Raw genomic sequence first — 24319 nt, forward strand, 5'->3', positions numbered from 1 at the left:
CAAGGAGAAGAAAAACAGCAAAATATTCCCCTTTCTTTTCCGAGATATACTCTGTTAAGATTCTGTTGGGATTGATGGGGAAACCCATAGATACTCTAGATACTCTGGAGGTTGATACCAGAGGATGCTTGAGTCCTTGATTTGAAATGGTAAGATACAGTATAGCACTGATCAGGTGTCTACACTAAATTTAGCAGCGTTATGGCTGTCCTATAGATATTGAAAATCACTGGGTTGCTTATGGAGGAGCTAAACAAGTTCATTCAGAAAGTCATTGCTAAAATTATAGTGTTTCCTTACAGAGTGGGTGTAGATATAGGTATGTTTGTGTGCCTTTCAACATTACTTCTGTTTCTTTGTGATACATCTATATACATATTTTTATTTTTTCAAATTTTGGACCATGCTATTTAATGCAAGCTCTTTTTGTCACTAAACATTGTTCACTATTGAGTGCCTCCTAGGTACCAGGTACTCTTCCAGGAGCTGGGAATACAGCAGTGAATCAAACAAATCTCTTCTTTCATCTTGTTCTCATGTGTATAGTTGGGGAAACAGATAATAAAGAAAGTTAAATTGGTAAAACATATGTCAGATAATACTAAGTTCTAAGAAGAAAAAAGTAAAACAGGAAAGGAGATACAAGTTCTCCAGGGCACAGAGGTGTTGAAATTATAGATTGAGCGCCGGGGATGTGTCACTGAGGAGATGCCTGTTGAAAGGACACCTGAAGGGTATGGGTGAACCTGCCATGTGGTTGTCCACAGAGTCCTTACTTGCTTCAAAAGCTTCAGGAGTATAAATGCCACAAACTTACAAAGTACATTATTTGAAACTTTAATTGTAATTTTTCCTAGTCCCTCTGAGGTTGGCAAATGGGAACTGAGATAAAACTAAACTATTTTATTCAGAATTCACAACACTGAATAAAGATAAAATCTAAAACTTTGAAAAATTTTTGGGGGGTAAACTTTTAGCATTCATATTTTGAAATTATCAAAGCTTAGAATAGTACCAAGACTTTTTTGGGACATGATATATATGAAAGATTGTCATAATCAGTGGAAGTGGCCATTCCAAGATATAAATTGTATCAAAATGTCCACTTTCAAACATCATATACGTGTAAATCCTGCATTTTTCCTTCATTAACATAAATTAACCATAAAGTGAATGAACTTTTTATGTGAGAAAGATGCAACAAAATTTCTGCATGATATGTGGAAGCTCTGGCAAGGCAATGAGCTTGTAGTCGCGTTTGGCTTATAACTGTTAACTTCATTCAGCAGTATTGGATCATTTATTTTGTAGAATTGTCTAGTGGACTAATTGGGGCACTGGGGTTAAGGAAAGGAAATAGATTCGATTTTGAAAAGTGTGAGAGTGGAAGGGTCAACTAAGCTATTCTTTCAAAGACCACATCAGGAAAATAGCTTATATCTTTTTTCAGATTTCTGCTCTCCACATTTTTAAATGAATTGAAAAAATGGCTTAAAAAGTTAAAATTATGGTTTTAATTGCTGTCTAGCAAGTCTCAGGCAAAAATACTCAAGGGAGTATTTATGTTTTGTAAGTTGCTTCCTTTTTCTTAAAAACCTCATGAACTTCTAATGACAAGCTGCCTTGTGAATTTATTATAACTTGAAATTTCACTGCAGCTGAATTAGCCAAATAGCTTCCAAAGAAAGAAAGCAGCCAGAACTGGGGTAGAATTAGAGTTTGCAAGAAAAGTACATTGCAAATGTTTATGTACAGTACTGTGCCTTATTACACCATCAGTCTCATTACAAAATGTAGGGAACATTATTTAATGTTTGAACGCGACAATTAATACCCAAATTTTTGGAACTTTGTATAATTGTTATATATTATTAATCTAATTTGGTCTTGAGGAGCTGTTGAATGCATGTCTCAAACATCAAAAAAATTGTGGTCATTTGTTGTAAACTTGCCTTTTTCCAAGGTATCGCCAACTAAAACAGCAGTGGGAGATGAAGACTGAGGAGGCAGATTTATTACAAACGAAGCTGCAGCAAAGCTCATATCACAAGCAACAAGAAGAATTAGATGCTCTTAAAAAAATTATTGGTAAGATAAAAACATTCTGTGCTTAATCTTTTTCTACTGATAACCTTACTTTAGATATTTAAAAGATCTCTTTATTATATATTTATTTGAATTAATTACTTTAAATATTTACTTTAATTATTACATATTAGTATTGTATTCCCAAAGTTCTGCCCACTTGTAGCAGTATACATTTCCACCAGTGGCATATGAAAGTTCTCTTTTCTCCAAATCCTTTCCTTTTCAGACTTTTAAAATTCTCCAATCTGATTATTATGAAGAGATAGTACATTAGCATTTTAATTTGCATTTCTCTGATTACTGGTGAAGTTTGGGATTTCTTTTCTATGTTCCTTAGACTTCTCGGTTTCTACTTCCGTGAATTCTCTATTTCTTTTGCCCATTTTTCTATTGGGTTGCTCATAGTTTGTTTCCATTGTTCTCATACTTGAGAGTTCTTATGTCTTGTAGGTTACCTGCATTACAAATATCTTTTGATTTATGTCCATGTCTTTTAACTTTGTCTATGTTTATAATATTTCTGTTATACTAAATTTTTAAATGTTTAATGTAACTCAATTTATGGTTATCTCTGTCTGCAATTTTAAGAACTTATCTTATGTGGCCAGCCCTGTGGCTGAGTGGTTAAGTTCGCACACTCTGCTTTGGCTGCCCAGGGTTTCACTGGTTTGGGTCCTGGGTGTGGACATGGCACCGCTCATCAGGCCATGCTGAGGCAGCATCCCACATAGCACAAGCAGAAGGACCTACAACTAGAATATACAACTATGTACTGGGGGGCTTTGGGGAGAAGGAGGACGAAAAACAAAAAGATTGGCAACAGAATGTTAGCTCAGGTGCCAGTCTTTAAAAAGAAAAATAACTTACCATACACTTTAAATCAGAATTTAATTGTATATGGTAGTTTTAATTTTTCTTGGTCCTTAGGACAATATCCACACACATCTATTTCCCTCCTAATATTTTTATTCTTTTTTTTCCTTTTATAGAATTAAAATTCACCCACTTCACTCACCTCTCACCCCCTGCCTCTGGCGACCCCCAATCTTTTCTCTGTATCTATGAGCTTGGATTTTTTGGTGGTGATTGTTGTTGAGATTCCAGGTGTAAGTGAGATCATATGGTATTTGTCTTTCTCTGTCTGACGTTTCATTTAGCATAATGCCCTCAAGCTCCATTCATGTTGTTGCAAATGGCAAGGTTTCCTTCTTTTTTGTGGCTGAATAATATTCCATTGTGTATATATATATTCACCAAATTTTTTTTATTCATTTATCCATCAATGGATACTTGGGTTGTCTCATGTCTTTGCTGTTGTAAATAATGTTGCAATGAACATGAGGGTGCATATATCTTTCAAGTTAGTGTGTTTCCTTCAGATGAATACCCAGAAGTGGAATTGCGGATCGTGTGGTAGTTCTGTTTTTAATCTTTTGAGCAGTCTCCACACTGTTTTCCACCGTGGCTGCTCCAGTTTACATTCTCACCAGTAGTGCCCAAGGGATCCCTTTCCTCCACATCCTAGCAAACACTTGTTATTTCTTGTCTTTTTGATAATAGCCATTCTAACAAGTGTGAGATAATATCTCACTGTGATTTTGATTTGTATTTCCCTGATGATTAGGGATGTTGAATATCATTTCATGTAACTGTGGGCCATCTACATGTCTTCTGTGGAAAAATGTCTATTCAGATCCTCTGCCTATTTTTTAATTGTTTGGTTTCTTTTTATTGAGTTGTGTGAGGTTTTTATACATTTTGGATATTAACCCCTTATCAGATAATGATTTGCAAATATTTTCTCCCATTCAGTAGGTTGCCTTTTCATTTTTTTGATGGTTTCACTTGTGGTGCAGAAGTAGTCCCATTTGTTTATTCTTGCTTTTGTTGTCTTTGCTTTTGGTGTCAAATCTAAAAAATTATCACCAAGACTGATGTCAGAGAGCTTACTGCCTGTGTTTTCTTCAGGAGTTTTATGGTTTCAGGTCTTACGTTTTTGTCTTTAAATCATTTTGAGTTAATTTTTGTGTATGGCTTAAGATGATGGTCCAGTGTCATTATTTTGCCTGTGGCTCCCCAGTTTTCCCAGCCCATTTGTTGAAAAGGCCGTCTTTTCCCCATTGTATGTTCTTGTCTCCTTTGTCATAAATTAATTAACCATATTTGCATGGGTTTATTTCTGGGCTCCTTATTCTGTTCCATTGATCTGTGTGTCTGTTTTTATACCAAAACCGTACTGTTTTGATTACTATAGCTTTGTAATATAGTGTGAAATCAGGGAGCGTGGTTCCTCCAGCTTTGTCCTTTCTCAAGATTGCTTTAGCTATTCAGGGTCTTGTGGTTCCATACAAATTTTAGGATTGTTTGTTCTGTTTCTTTGAAAAATACCATTGCAGTTTTGATAGGGATTGCACTGAATCTGTAGGTTGCTTTGGGTAGTGTGGACATTTTAACAGTATTGAGTCTTCAATCCATGATCACAGGATGTCTTTCCATTTATTTGTATCTTCTTCAGTTTCTTTCAAGAATGTCATAGTTTTCAGTATACAGGTCTTTCACCTGCTTGGTTCAGTTTATTCCTAGGTATTACATTGTTTTTGATGCAATTTTTTAAGTGGGTTTTTTGAAAGTTTCTCTTTCTCATAGTTTATTAGTGTATAGAAACACAATACATTTTTGTATATTGATCTTGCAGCCCGCAACTTTACTGAATTTGTTTATTCTAACAGTTTGTTGATGGAGTCTTTAGAGTTTTTTTTATGTGTAAGACCATGTCATCTGCAAATAGTGACAGTTTTACTTCCTCCTCTCTCATTTGGGTGCCTTTTGTTTCTTTTTCTTGCCTAATTGCTCTGGCTAGGACTTCCAGTACTATGTTGAATAAAAGTGGTGAGTGAGCAGCCTTGTCATGTTCCTGATCTTAGAGGAAAAGCTTTCAGCTTTCAACTGTTGAGTATAATGTTAGCTGTGGGCTTGTCATATATGACCTTTGTTATGTCCAGGTACATTCCCTCTATGCCCACTTTGTTGAGAATTTGTATCATGATAGATTTTGAATTTTGTCTAATGCTTTTTCTGCATCTGTTGAGATCATGTGATCTTTATCGTATGTTTTGTTAATGTGATGTGTCACTGATTTGTGGATGTCAAACCATCCTTGTGTCACTAAAATGAATCCCACTTGATCATGGTGTATGTTCCTTTCAATGTATTGTTGAATTTGGTTTGCTCATATTTTGTCAAGGATTTTTGCATCTATGTTCATCAGGACTGTAATTTTTTTTTCCTGAGGAAGATTCACCCTGAGCTAATATCCTCTTTTTTTGGCTTGAGGAAGATTAGCCCTGAGCTAACTTCTGTTCCAGTCTTCCTCTACTATTTGTGTGGGTTGCCACCTCAACATGGCTGACAAGTGGTGTAGGTCTGCACCTGGGATCTGAACCCATGAACCCAGGCTCCCAAAGTGGGGTACGTGGAACTTTAACCACTATGCCACAGGGCTGGCTCCTTGGCCTGTAATTTTATTTTTTTGTGGCATCCTTCTCTGGTTTTGGTATTGACAAATTCTTGCCTTGTAAAATGAGTTAGGAAGTGTTCCCTCCTCTTGTATTTCTTGGAAGAGTTTGAGAATGATTTACCAATCATTTTAACTCTTTGAATGTTTCGTAGAATTCACCGGTGAAGCCTTCTGGTCCTGGCCTTCTGCTGCTGGGAGGTTTTTGATTACTGGTTCAGCCTCCTTACTAGTTACCAGTCTGTTGAGATTTTCTCTTTCTTCTTGTTTCAGTCTTGTGGGTTGTATGTTTCTAGTAGTTTATCCATTTCTTCTGTGTTGTTCAATTTGGTGGCCTGTAATTGTTCATAGTAGTCTCCTGGGATCCTTTGTATTTCTGTGGTATCAGTTGTAACATCTTCTTCCTTTCTGATTTTATTCGTTTGAGTCCTCTCTCTTTTTTTCTTGGTGGGTCTAGCTAAAGGTTTGTCAGTTTTACCTTTCAAAGGACCAGCTCTTAGTTTCATTGATCTTTTTTATTGTCTCTTTAGTCTTTATTTCATTTATTTCCACTCTGATCTTTGTTATTTTCTTCCATCTTCTAACTTTGGGCTTTGTTTCTTCTTCTTCTAGTTCCTTGAGATGTAAAGTTAGGTTATTTGAGATTTTTTTTCTTGTTTTTTTTGGAGGCATTTATTGCTGTGAACTTCCCTCTTATGACTGCTTTTGCTACTTTCCATAAGTTTTAGTTTATTTCCATTTTTAATTTTTTTTCCAAGGTATTTTTTATTTATTTTTTGATTTCTCACAATAATAATATATAGTAATAATAATAATAATAGAAAAATAGTATAGGAAATTGTGCAGTCATGGCTTCCAGGGTTTTATTTGTACCTAGGTCTTAACACTAACAGAGCATGTCAGTTGTGACAGAAACATGTTTATTCTATCTTGTTTTTTAATTTTTTTCTTCATAAATTTACAGATATTTCTCCTATACTTCATCCTAGGCATGTTCTCAGAATATTTCTCTACTTTAATAAGAGATTCCTTAACTAAATATAAATTAGCAAAGAACACAAAGTAAGCTTGTTTTGAAAATTAATTGTAAGCTTTCTGGCAACTAAAATAAAGGAAAAATAACATACTCCTAGTTCTGATTATAAGAAGCATACAGTTGTATTAAAAAGATGGTCTGTGATCCTTTTTTATTAATGTTGTTTCAAAACCTTGTTTAAAAGTAGGTAAGTTATAGGTAAAGGTTATGTTACTCAATTTTATGTGATTATCAGGAAATAATTCCTTTACAGATGTTTAGATAATTTAAATATGGTTCTCAGGCAGGATTTGTGTTTCATCATACCATTTGTAGAATAAGTTTGGAACAGTTAAGTTTTTTTAAAACTCCAGCTTCTAACATTTCTTCTATTAAATGTTGAATTTATTAGCCATTATCTGTAACTGTTAATAGTTGAAGGACCTCATTTAGCCACATGTGCCTGCTTTATGATGCAGAGGAAAGTCAGGAGACCTTAAAAAACACTGAAGAAATTAAAAAAAAAGCAGAAGAAAAATATGAAGTATTGGAGAATAAAATGAAAAACGCAGAAGCTGAAAGAGAGAAAGAACTGAAGGATGCTCAGAAAAAACTGGATTGTGCCAAAACGAAAGCAGATGCTTCTAGCAAGAAAATGAAAGAAAAACAACAGGTAGTGACCTTTCTTGAAATGGAACCAATCTAAACGTGGTAGAGCATCATTGGTTGGCCTTGTTCATCACAAAATCTAAAAGCAAGGTGTACTTCTTTAGGAAATAAATTATGCATCTTATAAGTCAGAGTAAAATATCCTCTTCTCTGAAAACCCTATAACTGAGTGTCATGTGATTGTGAATATGACTTGCGTTGGCTTGCTAATTTTATTTTAAAGAGCAAAGTTGCCTTTTCGTAAATGCTTCATTCGAGTGTGGACCAAAGCTCATAGCACATAGTGGGGCTACATGTAATATCAGAGATTCAGTGTTGACACTTCTATTTGGTGATCGTATGTGTGAAGATTAACTCTGAAAGAATGATGTGAGATGAAGCATGTTGTATTTATAAAGTGCCATTCAATTGTAGACTGGGGGTTTTGGATTATATCTTTTGGATAGTGCTAACTAGAATTTGAATGCAGTTTTTTTCTGTCTCCAAAGACTATGCTCTGAATCACTGTTCTACTTTTCCTCATAGTTTTTCTTTTAACTGACCTTATGATTCTGTCATTAAATAGCTGCACAAAGTATTTTCTAATGAACTAAAGGCTATAATGGTAAAGAAGAAAATTGAGAAATTAATTTTTTTGACATTGAATAATTGTGTTTAAAAAAAGGCTTTACCTCTGCTCATTTATCTGTTATATAGAATTGTACATTATTTCTCCTATAGGAATAAAAGAATAAAGGGAATAGTTTATGCAAAGTTCTTTGAAACCATAAAAATTGTACATACATTTGTCATCATTTTTTTTTAAGTATAGGAAAATAAATTTCCTTTCCTCTCCCTTCTTATGGGGAAGCAGCTTACATGTGTTTTTGATAGTTGAGTAACTAAGCTCTGAGTCTTGCATGAGGATTTTATTGACTGTGTTGACATGTCCTTATTTATTTTTCAGTAGTTAATAACCTTTTGAATGCCCAGATACTGTGTTTCTTATAGGAAGTTGAAGCTATCACTCTGGAGCTGGAAGAGCTCAAGAGAGAGCATGCATCCTATAAACAACAGCTCGAAGCTGTAAATGAAGCTATCAAATCCTATGAAGGTCAGATTGAAGTAATGGCAGCTGAGGTGGCTAAAAATAAGGTAAGATTTACTTATGGTTTTGGAGAAATTAGAAATGTTAATCTACTTATGAAATGTTGACTTGAACATGTTTGACTTTAGAGGTCTCGGTCTGTTAACTTTTATTATGATAATGATTGCCAATCCACAAAGAATCTTGAAATAATATTACTAATTTTTCTAGTCCAGGTCTACTCAGAAGACAAAAACTGCACCGTAGTTTGAACAGGCAAAATTTAAATAAAAAAGTATTAACTGTAACAGGCGTTTAGAATGATGCGGGATTGATCGCCAAGGGGTAAATAGAACTCTAAAGAATATAGGAGCAATGGATACAGGGAACAGCCCTTATTACCTGTAGGGCTGAAGCAGGGCACCCATGGAAGGGACAAATCTGGAAAACAGCCCCATTCTACCTGCAGGGCTGAGAACCTGATATATATAGTTGAAGACATAACTGTGGCCTGTGGGTGGTGAAGTTTCCTGGAATGCCAGGGGAAATTGTCCATAGGGAAGTGCCACATGGGCAGCACTTGTTGAGAAATAGCTTTCTGGAATGCCAGGGGAAGCCATGCAAGCTGCTAGCCGTTGCACATGACAAGCTTACTTTTGAGAAAAACACATCAAGACCAGGAGGTTAAGTCCCTTTGTTCTGCAGTGTCCCTGCAGCATCCTTTATTGCTGAGGCTTAATATTGTTGCAGCTGGTGAGTGAGAAATGTTCTGATATCAGAAGCAGGGCTATGAAGGGTAGATTTAGGGGTGAGGGGGTCTCAAACGTTATGAAGACATTCTGTTACCTGCAAATTAATGTTGTGGTATGTCTTTGTCAGAGATTGTCCCTCATGAATATTGGATATCTCGGGTGTCCTCTTGTCCCTTTCTGTGATTTTGACCTTGAATCCTGTTTTATTTCATGTTATTTCTACTCCTTTCTTTTTTTTAAATTTTTAAAAATTTTTCTGAGGAAGATTAGCCCCGAGCTAACATCTGCCACCAATCCTCCTCTTTTTGCTGAGGAAGATTGGCCCTGAGCTAACATCTGTGCCCATCTTCCTCTACTTTATATGTGGGACGCCTGCCACAGTATGGCTTGACAAGCGATGCTAGGTCCGCAGCTACAATCCGAACTACTGAACCCTGGGCCACCGAAGCGGAACATGCAGACTTAACCACTGTGTCACTGGGCTGGCCCCCTCCTTTTTGTTTAATTGAGATATAATTGACGTAAAACGTTATGTTAGTTTCAGGTGTACAATATAATGACTTGATGTTTGTGTATATTGTGAAATGATAACCACAACAGTCTCGTTAACATCTGTCACCATGCATAGTTCAACATCGTTTTTCTTGTCATGAGAACTTTTGAGATCTACTCTTAGCAACTTTCAAATATGCAATACAGTATTAATAACTATAGTTACCATGCTGTACAAAATGTCCCTACTTTTGTTTGTGATGTAACTTTCATTTTTTCAGTTTTCTGTTATGTTACTACAGATTCTGTTTTTATAACTAAGTATCATTGATTTGTGTGTTAACTAAATGTATGTAGCTTTTAACAGGAGAGTTCTACCCATTTATCTACATTGTGGTAAAGAGTGTTTTTGCCTTGCTTTTGTCATCTACATTTTCTGTCATATTTTTCCCTTAAAATGATTGTTTTAATCCATGTGGCGTGCAGTGGTTTGGAAAATAAGTCTTTCCTCTTGATTCTGTTCATGGTGAAATTCAAGTTTTTTAACATTGTTTATCAAATACAATTTTTTAACTACTCCTTTTTGAAGATAAGGGATCAAAAAGCTTCTTAGCTTTGAGTTGCTGATTGAATTTTCTCCAGTTTCTGTTCAGTTTCTAGTTTTCCTCTAAAGTAAATTTTGGTTTTTAAAAATATTTTTCGTTTCCTTCTGATTGGTTGTCTTTTAATCTCATATTTATTTCGTCTCATTCCTCCATATTTTCTATGTCTTTCATGGACATCATAGTGTAGAATTTTTAAAAATTAGGTACTGTGTTTCTAAAGAGAAATGTGAAAATAAAATAAGCTACTCCTTCCTTAATCTAAATAAAGATAAAATCAAGACATATATATTTCTATCAAGAGGATATCCATTTTTCTTTATGGAAACTGTAAAATGGATCACTTAGTTTTTAAAGATTATTCTTTTGGGCTCTACATCCTAAATTGTTTCCCTTGGCTGATATGAGTGCCTGAGGACACTCCCAGGGAATTAAGAAAGGAAGCTGCCTACTAACTAATTAGGCTCAGATAAGCAAAACTAAAATTTCATTTCTGCTCAATCTTAAGTAACAAATTTCTCGTGGTTCTTCTTACCATTGTAAAAAACATTAAAACACCCACAATGGCAATGCAATCTTTAAATTCTAGCATGAGAGAATCTTCGTCAGATACAGTGTTAGTAATAAACCTGTGTCTGTTATTATTTCTTTTGGTTAATGTCACCAGAGTATTTAACACTTTCTTTTCTTCTTCTTGAAAAGTTTTAAAAAGGGACCGGCCCTGTGGCTGAGTGGTTAAGTTCACGCACTCTGCTTCGGTGGCCCGGGGTTCGGATCCTGGGCACAGACATGGCACCGCTCATTAGGCCATGTTGAGGCAGTGTCCCACATGCCAGATCTAGAAGGATGCACAAGTAAAATATACAACTATGTACTGGGGGGATTTGGGGAGAAAAAAGCAGAAAAAAAAAGAAGATTGGCAATAGTTGTTAGCTCAGGTGCCAATCTTTAAAAAAAAAAAGTTTTAAAAAGCCTGAAATATCTTTGAGTTTTTTAGATGAATGTCATGATTTATCATTCTTCTGCAAAAGACCTCTAAAGACACAAGTTAAACATTATAAGGAAATTAAAGAGAATTATTAAAGAGAAAGAATGTACTCTTAGAACACATTCAATAACCTAATCATAATGTCAAGTATTCTTTATTACTCACAATTATCTTGTTTTCTAATGAGCATGCCTAAAAAATTCCCAACTTTTTACTGGTGCTTTTAATCACATAATAGAGATCTATTCTTCCTCAGTCTTTTTTAGCAGGTTGTTCTCCTACTTTGTTCCCCCCCCAAATCTAAGTTGAGCTTGGTCTTTTTGTCTTTAGATGTTTGTGTGAGTTTGTGACCATATCTTTACCAGAAGAACTTTTAAGATCTAGGATGAAGCAGAGGCTGTTGGGGTAGTGGGAGGGAGATAGAAATACTAGCTGTAATTACCACTTTGGAGGTTGCGTAGCTTCTACCTTGAGAGGTAGGGAGATAGTCAAAGTCAGAGCAAGAAGTTTTTATTTGTCACAGATGTATCTCTTCAAAGACGTTTCTGTTCTTTTTTGATTCTCTATTTTGACCCCAGTGCTAGAACCAAACACTGACCTTCCATTGCCACTGGTAAAGTCCTATGGCTTAACGTTTATAAAAGGGAAAAAGCAAATCCCAGCCTACCTTACTTCTACCCCTGTTCTTTGTTCCTCCTCATATTGTCATTTGGAGGGGGTATGTCAGATTATCTTCTTGTTGACTACCCAGAAATAACACTTTGTGAGAGACATCACAGGTCAGGTTCCAGCAGTCCCTCCTCCCCTTGATTGATGCCAGCCAAACTGTAGCCAGTAGAAACTTGGTTGCTTCAAGCATGAAAACTGCATCCCATCCCTTTTTTCTAGTGGTCATACAAGTTTTCTCCCGTGTAAAAATTCACTGGTCATTTTAAAGGAGATATAAAATGTAGAGTTAGGTGATCATCTGCCTGCAATCACGTTGCCACCTTGCCCAGAAGTCTGTTAGATGATCTTTTAGTAAACTAAAAATATTTCCATATTACCTTGCTGTATATTGTCTTCTAATTTGTTTCAGGAATCAGTAAAGAAAGCTCAAGAAGAGGTGACCAAGCAAAAGGAAGTGATAACAGCCCAAGACAATGTAGTTAAAGCTAAATATGCAGAAGTGGCAAAATATAAAGAGCAAAACAATGATTCTCAGCTTAAAATTAAGGAACTAGACCACAACATCAGCAAACATAAACGAGAAGCTGAAGATGCTGCTGCAAAGGCACGTTTCCATTCATTTTTACCCTTAATCAGATTTTTGCTGCTGGGTCATTGAAATATTCCAGTAAACTGCTTGATGAAGAACTTAGTATAAATGGCAGAACTACTGTGTAACATAATTTTGAGGCTTACGGCTACGTTGACTGCTTCTCGGCAATGTTCATTTTCACCAAATGGCACAAATATCTTTTAAATTTACTTTCAGGTATTCCTATCTATAAGATGTTTTTACCAAATATTTAGTGGTCTCCCATGGAAATGACTGTTTTTTGTCCCTAAATGTTCATAGAAATAATTACTAATGTATTAGTAATAATATACATGTTCTTTACCTTATTTCAAATTGAATTTGAAGAACTCACAGAAATATATACAGGCAACTTGTAAAATAAGGACGTAATTGGCTTCTGGATGTTCTTAGAGGATTAGTACAGTCAACTGCTTGGCAAAACATTAGATTTCAAATGAGGCTGCAGCAATGATCTTTTTGAGGTTATCCTACAGTTTTTTGGTCTCTTAAAAGTTTCTTCCTTTCATGTATCACAATGCCTTAAGTACTTTCTGCTTTTGCAGAAATTCATTGCTTGGTTAAGAGACTGCATCCATGTGATCTTAATAATTCAGCCGTCATGTTTTCTTACAGGTGCATAACAGTTTGGTGCCTTTTACATCTTTTTTAGCATCATAAGAGTATAGGAGATTTAACTTTATAAAGATCAGAACATACAAAACAGTATCCTCACCCTCTGAAAAAGCCATGAGTGCTTTTTCAGGTGTTCATTACTTGGTTTAAAAAACATTTTTATGGCCACATCATACAATCCTAATATTTTATTAGTATTGATTTCCCACTAGTGTTAGTGGACTCATTGACATATTACCAATGATAATATTACTGTTAATAGTTTTTTGCCAATTGAAAATGCTGGTGTTGGTGATTGCTAAAGGATTTTATTTACAGTTAAGGAAGTAAAAAGAGGGATTTGTAAATGGAACTGCTAAAAAGTCAAAGATTCTTTGAAATACGTAGTTTATCAAATATTTATTACGTATGGACTACTGTCAGATATTATGCCAAGCACTATAGATATAAGAATGACCAACGTGTACACAGAGTGGCTTCATAGAACTTATAGGTCAGCAGGAAGGATAGACTAGGAAGGATCATTTTACGTTGGAGCCTAGAGGTGAGACAATAGCCATGGAATTAATAAACAAATTGACAAGGGTTAGATTCTACCAGTTACAACCAACCTTAAACAATTCGAGTAGAGGAAAGTCTTCCTGAAGTGATTTAAATTTTTTAATCAGTTGTATTATATGAAGAAGTATTTTACTTTGCCTTGTCAAAAGAGAGAGGCGAGGGGATGGACTCAAACTTTAGGGCAATTTTTTACTTAGATTATAATTCTGAGTAGAATTATTAGATATCAGTCAGGATTAGGCTTCCACAAATTTTACCAAATCTAAGATGTAAGTAATCCTATAAGAATTTTAATTTTCACAAGTTCTTTTTTGAAGCAGTAGATTGAATTTGGTCAAATCTGGAGCCTCAGGTGACTTATATTTCATTCTAATGGAGATGTTTTACATATACTTTGTAAAAAATTCTCTGAGTTGGCTCTTATTCTAATGCTGAAGTAATAGGAAGATCTTTTTCTATACTATCCCTTATTTCTTGAGCCTATCCTCCAGATAAAAATATTCATACTTATTCAAATTTATACTTACTCAGACTTTTTCAAATGAATCATTGTGGGGTTTTTCTCCAAAATATTTGATTTAAAATTAATAAATATTTAAGAAACTGGATTTTAAATGTAAGTTTGTAAGCAGTGATAGATCCTTCTATTATATGTGGCTAGGTGTCCAAAATGTTGAAAGATAATGACTGGATTAATGCAGAGAAACACCTCTTTGGGCAACCCAATAGTGCGTATGATTTCAAAACTAACAACCCAAAAGAAGCTGGTCAGAGACTTCAGAAGCTGCAAGAAATGAAGGAGAAACTAGGAAGAAATGTCAACATGAGAGCTATGAACGTACTGACAGAAGCTGAAGAGCGAGTGAGTCGTGTTCCTATGACTGTCCACCTTAGAATATGAGTAGCGTTGATGGCTATATGACCACTGCGGCAGTTGTTAGTCATCCTTTTGCTTGATGCCCTTGATAATTGTTTTCTTTTTCTTTCTTTTCAGCTCTTTCTTTTCTTACTTCATTCTTTTTGCATCACAGCTTGTTTATGTGTTCTGTAGTACGTTGGATAACCTTTCCACTGTCTTTGCCCTTTGCCATACCCGTGTTCCACTCTTCTTATTCTTGGTGTAAATAAAAGTAACACTTTTTAATCATGTTAACTCCTCACATTTCTATCATTTCTTTCACTTGCCTTGAAATGCTTTGAAAAATAGGGTATCCTGCTGTCTGCCTCCTCACTGGTCACTCCATGACTACTGTCTTCCTTTTGACTCTAGTGTGTACTGGAATCATTATATAAGTAATGACTAAGACTGTTCTATACATAACCTCTGTTTTACTAATCTGTAAATCCAGCAGCATCTTCTCTGTTTTAATGCTCTCAGTTACTTGATAATGTTATCTATCTCCCCTACCCTGACGGAACTTTGAGTCTGCTGTGTCACTAGAAAAATCCAAAGGGGAAAGCAGTCCCTCTTCTTCCCCATAGGAAATAGCAGTCTGAGTCATTTTATATTATGCCCTATACCTTCTTTAATTCTGCAAAATTCTATTTGAATTTGCATAATAGAGTTAATGAGAGCTCTGTAAAAGTGATAGTACTTATGAGCTCAATTACTTTTAAGAAATTTTGCTGTAATGAGTTTTTTAAACTGTTATTGATGTTAGTATCTACACAGGATCTGTATTATATTAGATACCAACCAGGCTAATAATGCACGTGTTGTGATCTCTATAAAATGTTCTCCATTAAAGCTTTGCAGTATGTGGCATATTTGTGTAAGGAAATGCATAACATCGTGAGACTTGTTCACTTTTACTTGTTTGCTTTTATTAGATAATGATAACTGGTTCTGTTATTTTTTAAAAGGAATTCACCAACTCTCATCTGCTTACCAGAGACGAAAGCTCTATTATTGATCTGCAGATGGCCTTTCGTTTTACTTTTTGTTGTATTTTGTGTGTCCCCGCATAAGAAACTACATGGAATTATGCAAAGAATAATATAAAAATGTGAAAGGAGGTTTTACGAGCTTGGCCATAAAGGAGAAGGGACAGCAAGGAAGCTGGAAGACTGGCTCGAGTTTTTAAGAGAGAATTTGAAGCCTCCTTGAAATGTCAGGCTTTGAGGAGAAATGAGTTAAGAGGATTTTTAGAAAGTCCTTCTGCCTCTCATTGTATAATTATTCCTCTTCAGCCTCCTTCAAATTTTTTTTCAGTAAATTTCTACGTTAACCGGGGAAGGTCACTCTGAAGATGTAATGTTTGAGCTGAAACTTATGAGGCACCGGTTATGTCAGATAGGGAGAAGGAGCATTTTGGGAAGAAAAAATTTGGGGGGAACTGAAAAAAGACCATGTGGCTGCAGCCTCGGGAGGAGGCTGATGCCAGAATGTAACAGATACATAAGGATAAGTATGTAGGACTTGTACATCGTGGTGAAGAATTGAAATTTTATTTGCGTCACTGCTAAGATTGACCTTAAGAAGAAAGCATGTGGGACTACTTTTGAGTTTACCTATGACACATTTTCCTTTTTGCCTTGTCTGCTAGGAGGACAAGGGAATGTTAGAGGAGGCAGAATATTTCAGGAGCTTATCTCCATTAAGTTTTCAACTACAGTAATTGAATTTTACATAGAAGTGATATATTTACTTGCCTCGTAATTTGATTTACATTATAACTCTTAATGCAGTATATCTTTTTGGTAAGTAAGAGAATATATATTATATATAAAAATAATGAAACCTTTATTCCTAATTGTAGAATATCAAGAAAATTTTATATTTTCCCAATTAAGTATGCTTTTTATCTTGTTAGTATAATGACTTGACAAAGAAGAAGAGAATTGTAGAAAATGACAAATCCAAAATCCTTGCAACTATAGAGGACCTTGACAGGAAGAAGAACCAAGCCCTCAATATTGCTTGGCAAAAGGTATTTGAGCTGAAACTATAATCATTTGGTCTGTATGAGGCAAGGAGGAGAAATATTGTCAATAGATTTGTACTCTGAAGGTGAATTTGAAATGGCTGATTTGTGTTTGACTGAGGCACATACTCACACCTTAATTAAAACCTCATAGACTTTTAAATGTGTTTTGTCCTTTTGGACTTGGCTACTTCCCATTCACAAAGCTAAGTTTGAGTCACTCCATCATATTCTTGTACTCTACATCTCTGGTTCCTAAGTTATATTAAATTCCACCTTTCTAGATTTCGCCATTTTTCATTCTTACCTTGTTTGCCAGGTCTGTGTGACCTTTAAAGAGGATACCATTTGTCCTCTTTCCTTCCCATGACATCATAGGCTCTTACTTTTGGAAGAAACCTTAGTACTGTCCGATATCTGCTATACCTCACTCACCCTCTGCTGGAAACTGGAAGCAATCTCATTTTCACACTGGAGAAGCTCTGATTGTTGGAAAACCTCTCCCAAGCACCCCTTCAGTTCTAACCTCCTTGGTTTCTCTTTCCCATCTCAGGTCAAATATTAGTTCTAAGAACATTTCCAGGTAGCAAGACTGGTGTATTCTTTACCACTTACAAATTATTCATTGCACTTCAGAATTCATAAGTATTATGCATTCTGTAGGTTTTTAGCAAAGCATTTTGTACATGTTAGCTTAATAATTATATTAATAATTATTAATTAATATTAATAATTATTAATTAATATTAATTATTATTAATTAATATTAATTAATAATTATATTAATAATTATAACGCATATTAAGCAGTTACTGTTAGTTATCTTAACATGAATTATCTTAAGACAATTCCATAATTTTGATAGTTATTATCTCTATTTCATAGATGAAGAAACCAAAGCTTAGAGAGATGAAATAGCCTAAGATCATAAAGCCAAAAGGTGGAAAAACTGGTAGTCTCTTTTCCTAAATTAGAACCAAAGTTAAAATTGCCTGTTGTTGCTAACTGTTGTCACCCTTGTTGCCCTTTAAGAATTAGGCAATAAACAAGGAAGTCTAGTGTTCTCTTTTACTGGTCTCTTATTCGGCAGAATCCCAATTACCATTTTTGTTTTGTTTTATGACAACTTTGGTAGATTTGGAGGTTCTTTACTGTTGTTTCTGTTTCGCTGGCTGCATCTATTTGTCTCCTTTAGGATAATTCCTTAGCCTCTCAGTGTAGAAATTTTCCTGTATCCATCATAGCAAAAGACTCTTATTCAAAAGATTCCAAACATAGTTACTGTGTTGTTTGATGCTTTAACAAGCTTCTGGATTTAACTGGGTACCTTGCCTCTGTAGGAACTTTATTTTCAGTAATCAGTCATCTTGTTTTTCCTGCTCTATGACTTCTTTTCAGTGCTCCATCTTCTTGTAGTATCTGTCTTTTAAAAATGCATGCCAAAGGTTGGCCCCATTTTTCTTGTACAACGTCTGGATTTACCACTGGATCTGGGAAGTTTTGTCTTTTCTCCATGGTTCCTGGATTTAGTGCAAGTACAAATTTATCCTTTAAGTGGATTTTTCCCCAATTTCAAAGATTCTCCCAAAGCAAGTAAATTTCAGTGCTTATTATATTTCAGACTGTATTTACATATTAATTTTCTTATTTAATCATCACAATAACTTAATGAGGTAGGAACTATAATTATGAGCATTATATACTTCCTTCTGGTATCAGACATACTTGGTTCACAAAGCCAGAGTATTTTAGGCACTGGTTGTGTTTTCTTTTTTTTTGTTTCCTCTTAACCTCACTGGATTTTCAAAATTCGATTGCATTTCATCTTTATATCTCTCCTTGAATATAATTCATTTCCTATTTAAGATAAGGCTGTGCTCTTCTCTGCCCATTAACTGGTTAGTTTCTCTTTTCCACTCTGGAAGAGTTTCCATGTGGGGTCCATGGGCATGTTTGGGGTCTAGTAGTACTCCACTGTGTTAGTCCTGTGCTGCCTCTACCCGCCTGGCCAAAAAACTTTTAAAAAAAGAAAGAAAGAAAAAGAACCTAGAGGGTTTATAAATATTATGATATTTTCCATCTTTCCCAAAAAAGACAGTGGTCCTCTCTGCATTGCGATGAACCTTGCCTAGCTCTGGAAATCTATTCCAGATAAAACTAGAACCTGCTTCCTCTGTGTAGGATATTACTCAGCCTGTGTGTAGTTGCTCTTAAATATGAATTCCTTAGTAAATCTATATTCAGAAGCACTGCTTCTGTCTAGGAAATTTCCGTATTACTACAAATATTGATAAAAAGTATACTTGCACTTGAGTTTTGTACTTGAATTTGGAGATTTCCCTAGAGAGCATGGCTGTCAAATTGACTTGGGTGTGTGCATGAGTGTGTTCATATATAGTCTCAAATTTGCTGCAGAACTCTTTAAAATCACTCATGTCTTTAAAGACAGATGGCTGAATTTTCAAATCATTGATCAGGTGCATATGCACAAAAATTACCCAGTCACAAGCTAGAATATAGGCCCTAAATCTCTGTGTAATCTCCTACTATGGCTTGATGGAGATAGGCCAAACAGCTTCTTTAAGCCTTATTCTCTTGGGGTCCAATCCTATTCTTGTCCCTTGACACCTTAGCTTCTTTGTCTATGGGAAGAAGCATAATAGAAAAGAACTATTCAGTGCCTTGAACAGATCTGGTTGTTTGATTTCATGCTTCCTTTTCTCCTAGGCTTCACCTTGATCTTCTTAGGCTTTTTAACATTAGCTGATGACCGCCAGTCAACAGAAAACAGGTTTTATAGGAGAACATTTTATGCCAAAAAGAGAGTTTTTGTTCTGCTTTTGCTTCTCCAACTGAAAGTTCAGTGTCCTATATTATATAATTGTATGCCTCTGATGATTCCTGCAATATGACCTGCAAAAGTATCAAAGCTTCAGGGTAGAGTTAGAGATATAGCTTCTAGTTCCCTCTGGAAGTGAGAGCAGGAATCAGTAATCTATTTCTGTAAAGGGACAGATGATAAATACTTCTGGCCTTGTGAGCCATATCGTCTCTGTTGCACCTACTAGACTCTATTGTTGTAATGCTTGCAGCCAAAGCAATACTTAAATGAATGGGCATGGCCAGCTTTGTCACATGGGCCATAATTTGCCAACACCCGAGTTAGAGTAACAGACAACAGAATATACCTGGTGGGTTGCATATACACATATCAACATTTGATTCTTCTTGGAAAACCTCCTATGATATTTTAATATCATTTTTTTATCCAGGTGAACAAGGACTTTGGATCTATTTTCTCTACTCTTTTACCTGGTGCAAATGCTATGCTTGCACCACCAGAGGGGCAAACTGTTTTGGATGGTCTGGAGTTCAAGGTTGCATTAGGAAATACTTGGAAAGAAAACCTAACTGAACTTAGTGGTGGTCAGAGGTGAGTAATCCCTTTGCAATATTATAATTCCTAATTCCTCTTACTTTATTATAATCCATCATCTCATTGCCTCCCAATTTTATTTGTTTTGCTTTGCTTAGCTATCTTTGCATGTAGTGTTTAAGGAGACTAATGTGTAAGACTACAAATTTTGGTTAGAATATTTGATTAAAAGAGTAGGCAACAAAGGAGAAATAAGGATGAGCAACTAGAAAACTAGACAAAATACATGAAAAGCAATTGTTTTCAGACATTGGAAAACGAGTAGCCCAGGAGAATACCTGAAAGAAAGGAAAGAAAAGTACTGAGCCAAGTATTTACCCAGCTTTCTTCCTGGGAGCAATTTCTGCACTGCGGATACAGGGAGGGGAACCCACACAAAGCCCAGTTGTCTCACTAGATTAAGGGAACAGAGATTAAGATTTTGGGAGGCCCCAGTGAGCTATACCTTAGCGTTAGGTCTGTACTATCCCTGAAGTGAAGGGTCCTCTAGAATGCCTTACTGCAGTTCACTGAAGGCCTTGAAGAGATCAGGGTGATCTGCATGTAACTTAATTATTTCTCAGAACAAAGCCCAATACTCTTTAAAGAAAGACAACAAAATTGAGACTGAACAACGTCATCACAATTTCCAGCATCTAGGAAAAATTACTAGACAAAACAAGAAAATGTGGCTCTTACATAACCTAGAGAAAAATCAGTAAATGGAAACAGACTCAGAAATAACAGGTGATGACACTAGCAGACAAGGAAGTTAGAGTAACTATTTCCAAGAATTAACAGGAAAAAAAGAAAGTGATGAGAGAAATGGAAGCTATTAAAAAAGAATCAGAGAGCTTCTGGAGATAAAAAAAATATACCTGAAATGAAAAGTTCATTGCATGAGATTAATAGCCAATTAGACAATGTAAAAGAAACAGAAGTGAATTTCAAGGCATAGCAATAGAATGTATTCAGGCTAAACTAACAAACACCAAGCTATAAAAACAAAACTTCAGTGACCTGTGGGACAATATCAAGCAGTCTAACATATTGGAGTTCCAAAAGGAGAGGAGGAGGCAGAAAGAAAATTGCTTGAAGAAATACTATGTCCACATTTTCCAGATTTGATGAGTTCTGTAAACCCACAGACTTGATTTCTGTGAACCCCAGGTAGGATAAACACATATACTCCTCCCCACATACAATACCACAGCAAGGCATGTCATACAAAATTGCTGAAAACCAGTAATTAGGAGAAAAATCTTAAAAGCAGCCAGAGGTAAAAAGGCATATGACATGCCAAGGAACAAAGATAAGAGTGACTTAGACTTCTCATCAAAAACTGTGCAAGACAGAGTCTGGAACAGCATCTGCAAGTGCTAACAAAAACATGTCAACCCAGCATTCTATACCTAGTAGAAACAGTCTTCAAATGAAGGCAATAGAAATAGTTTTTCTGAAAAACAAAAGCTGAAAGAATTTGATCCCATCAGAGCTTTTACAAGTTAAAGGAAATTCTCAGGTGAAAGGAAGATGATACCGACGGAAACTTGGATCTACCTAAACGAATGAGGGGTGTGGAAATAGCATGGTCTGGGCTTCAGGGAAGTTTCTTCCAGCATTACACAGTGATTCATACTGAGAGAAACTTAGAAGGTCATGTGGCCTAACTCCTTACCTGCAGAGAGCCAAATAATTAAAACCTCCTGAGGGAACACTGAATATTCACATAATTGAAGATGGTTATTTGTTTTTTATTTTCCTCTGTGGATGTACAAACCATAGTCCATGAATTGTTCTCATGTGCCCTATAAGGCCATTGTGTAACTCTTAGATACATAGAAAATACTAAGACCTCTCAATTTTCCTTATGAAATCCTTTATCAAATAATGAGCAGAATATCAGTCCACTCTATATTTTTCATTCATGATAAAATTCCTGAATATTTTAAAAGTCTAAAAGACAGCTTCTGCTGCCTGTTAAGGAACACTGAATTCCACAATTTAGATCACAGTATGTTTAACTATTTTTGCCAAAGTTCTAGAAAATGTTTTGAGGAAAATAAAAAATGTATGCTTATTTTCTTATTGGGACCTAAACATTACTTCCTTCGTTAAGATGATATAAACTTATTTTTAGATATACCACTATCCAGCATAGTAGTTTAGTACTTGGTGGGAGTTTTTTTTTCTGAATGACTAAGTGTAAAACTCAATGCTTTAAACATTTGACATAGAGAAAGGCAGTGAAAAAAATTTTAGGTTGAATGACTTCAGCTCCCCTCTATGGAGGTAAATGTCAATCTCACTATTGTTTGATTTTTATCGTACTGTTTCATTAATTTTCTTTCTGGAAATTTTAGTTTCACCTTCCTAGACTCCCTTCACTGTGCACATACTTTTTTCCCACTTACATGTTTCTTAATAAATACCTGTTGGGATGCGGTAAGCATTAGATTGACTATTTACTGTAGTGCTGCATACCAAGAGATGTTTGAAGTTACAGAAAAATGTGCTGCAAATGTAATTTTTATTCTAATGTTAAATAATTAAAAATATTTTGTGGTAAACTAAACGACTTTTTAATAAAATATGTTTAAGAAAAAATAAGAATTATTATAACTCTATATCAGATTAGAATGAAAACAGCTTTGGTTAAAAGGGTTGGTTAACTAGAAGAGAAATTAAAAAGAGCTGCAGAATCTAAAAGTAGGCATAAACTACAAATTTTAAATAAGGCTATTGGGGCTCTCCAGAGAAACAGAATCAGTAGTGTGTTTGTGTGTGTGTGTGTGTGTGTGTTTGTGTGTGTATGAAGAGATTTATTATAAGGAATTGGCTCATTTTATTGTGGAGGCTGAGAAGTCTGCAATTTGCTGCCAGCAAGCTGGAGACCCGGGAAAGCCAGTGTTGTGGTTCAGTTTGGGTCTGAAGGCCTGGGGACCAGGAGCACTGAGGGCAGAATACCCATGTCGCAGCTCAAGTAATCTAGGAAATTCTTTCTTCTGCTTTCTTTACTGTTCAAGCACGTAATGGGTTGGATGATGTCCACCCACACAGGAGAAGGCAGAACTGCTATACTGAGTCTTCCAATTCAAATGCTAATTTCATCCAGAAATACCTTCACAGACACACCCAGAAGTAATGTTTAGCTGGATATGTCAGTACCCCATGATCTAGTCTAGTTGACACACAAAATTAACCATCACATAAGGATTGTTTGAACTTCTGACAATGTGAAGTATTTAAAGTAACGGGCCATAAATCTATGCAACTTATTCTCAAATGGTGCCAATAAAAAAATAGATTGCCTGTGTATGTTTGTGTGTCTGTGCATGTGGGTACATACACAGTAAAAGTTTGAAAGAGCTATAAACCAGTTACTGTTTTACCAGTAGCTGTTGTCTTAACAAGTTTAAGTATGTAGCCCTCACTCACCTGCTACCTATGTATCTAATAAGCAGTTGGAGAAGGAAAGAAAAACTCTTAACACTGACGTGATCTTTTCTTAAGGATGGGTACTGAATATAACATCCTGATTATCTGACTGGAATAAAAATTATAAACTTATTCTATTCAAAATAAAACTCATTGAAGAGAGGAAAAATGGAAAGCTAAAATAAAAGCAACATTTTAATACAATAAAAGTGTTAAAACTTAAAATTCTTGTTTGCCATGACTATCTTTCAGCTACTAAATATACACTATTCATCAATAATAATAGTAATAACAGAGATTTGCTTCAATTTTTTGGTAAAAAGTGGTAAAATCAAGTTCTGCAGCTTTTCTTCTGCTCTCCTTTTCTTAGGTCTTTAGTGGCTTTGTCATTAATACTGTCCATGCTCCTCTTCAAACCTGCTCCAATTTATATCCTGGATGAGGTGGATGCAGCCTTGGACCTTTCTCATACCCAGAATATCGGACAGATGCTGCGTACTCATTTCACACATTCTCAGGTAAGAGCCAGAAAAAATGTCTCAGTAATAGTTTAAGTATAGTATTTTTCTAAATCTTCTTTAGTTGTGGTTAATATTAAGATATTGAGCGTTGAGGAATACTTAAGCATTGTGTGTTTCTTTAAATGTATACTTGTATTCAAATGGGTATAGAAGGAAAGAGGGTTTGGTCTCCTATTAGAGAAATAACCTAGCATTACAATTGTTGGTTGTAGCATGAGCGAGAATCTAATTTTTTCATAATTTGGAATTAATTTAGAGTTAATGCAGTTATTTTCTCTAGCTACCAGAGGATGCACAATCAAAAGACTATTTCAAGAATATACCTAGTGTCAGAAAATCATATGGTACTTGAGGGGGTA

General features: G+C 35.4%; 1 protein-coding gene across 1 annotated transcript in view; it reads left to right on the plus strand.

Moving 5' to 3' along the window:
• SMC2 (structural maintenance of chromosomes 2) overlaps window positions 1–24319 on the plus strand; it is a 48170-nt gene that overhangs the window by 20346 nt on the left and 3505 nt on the right. Inside the window, exons 17-24 of the mRNA XM_046682053.1 lie at window positions 1964–2088; window positions 7097–7290; window positions 8277–8420; window positions 12265–12459; window positions 14324–14524; window positions 16476–16592; window positions 19859–20019; window positions 23810–23957. Of these exons, the coding sequence (XP_046538009.1) occupies window positions 1964–2088; window positions 7097–7290; window positions 8277–8420; window positions 12265–12459; window positions 14324–14524; window positions 16476–16592; window positions 19859–20019; window positions 23810–23957 (1285 nt within the window). The remainder of the gene's footprint in view (window positions 1–1963; window positions 2089–7096; window positions 7291–8276; window positions 8421–12264; window positions 12460–14323; window positions 14525–16475; window positions 16593–19858; window positions 20020–23809; window positions 23958–24319) is intronic.

This window comes from Equus quagga, chromosome 1, assembly GCF_021613505.1.
Source record: "Equus quagga isolate Etosha38 chromosome 1, UCLA_HA_Equagga_1.0, whole genome shotgun sequence".
Taxonomy (NCBI): Eukaryota; Metazoa; Chordata; class Mammalia; order Perissodactyla; family Equidae; genus Equus; species Equus quagga.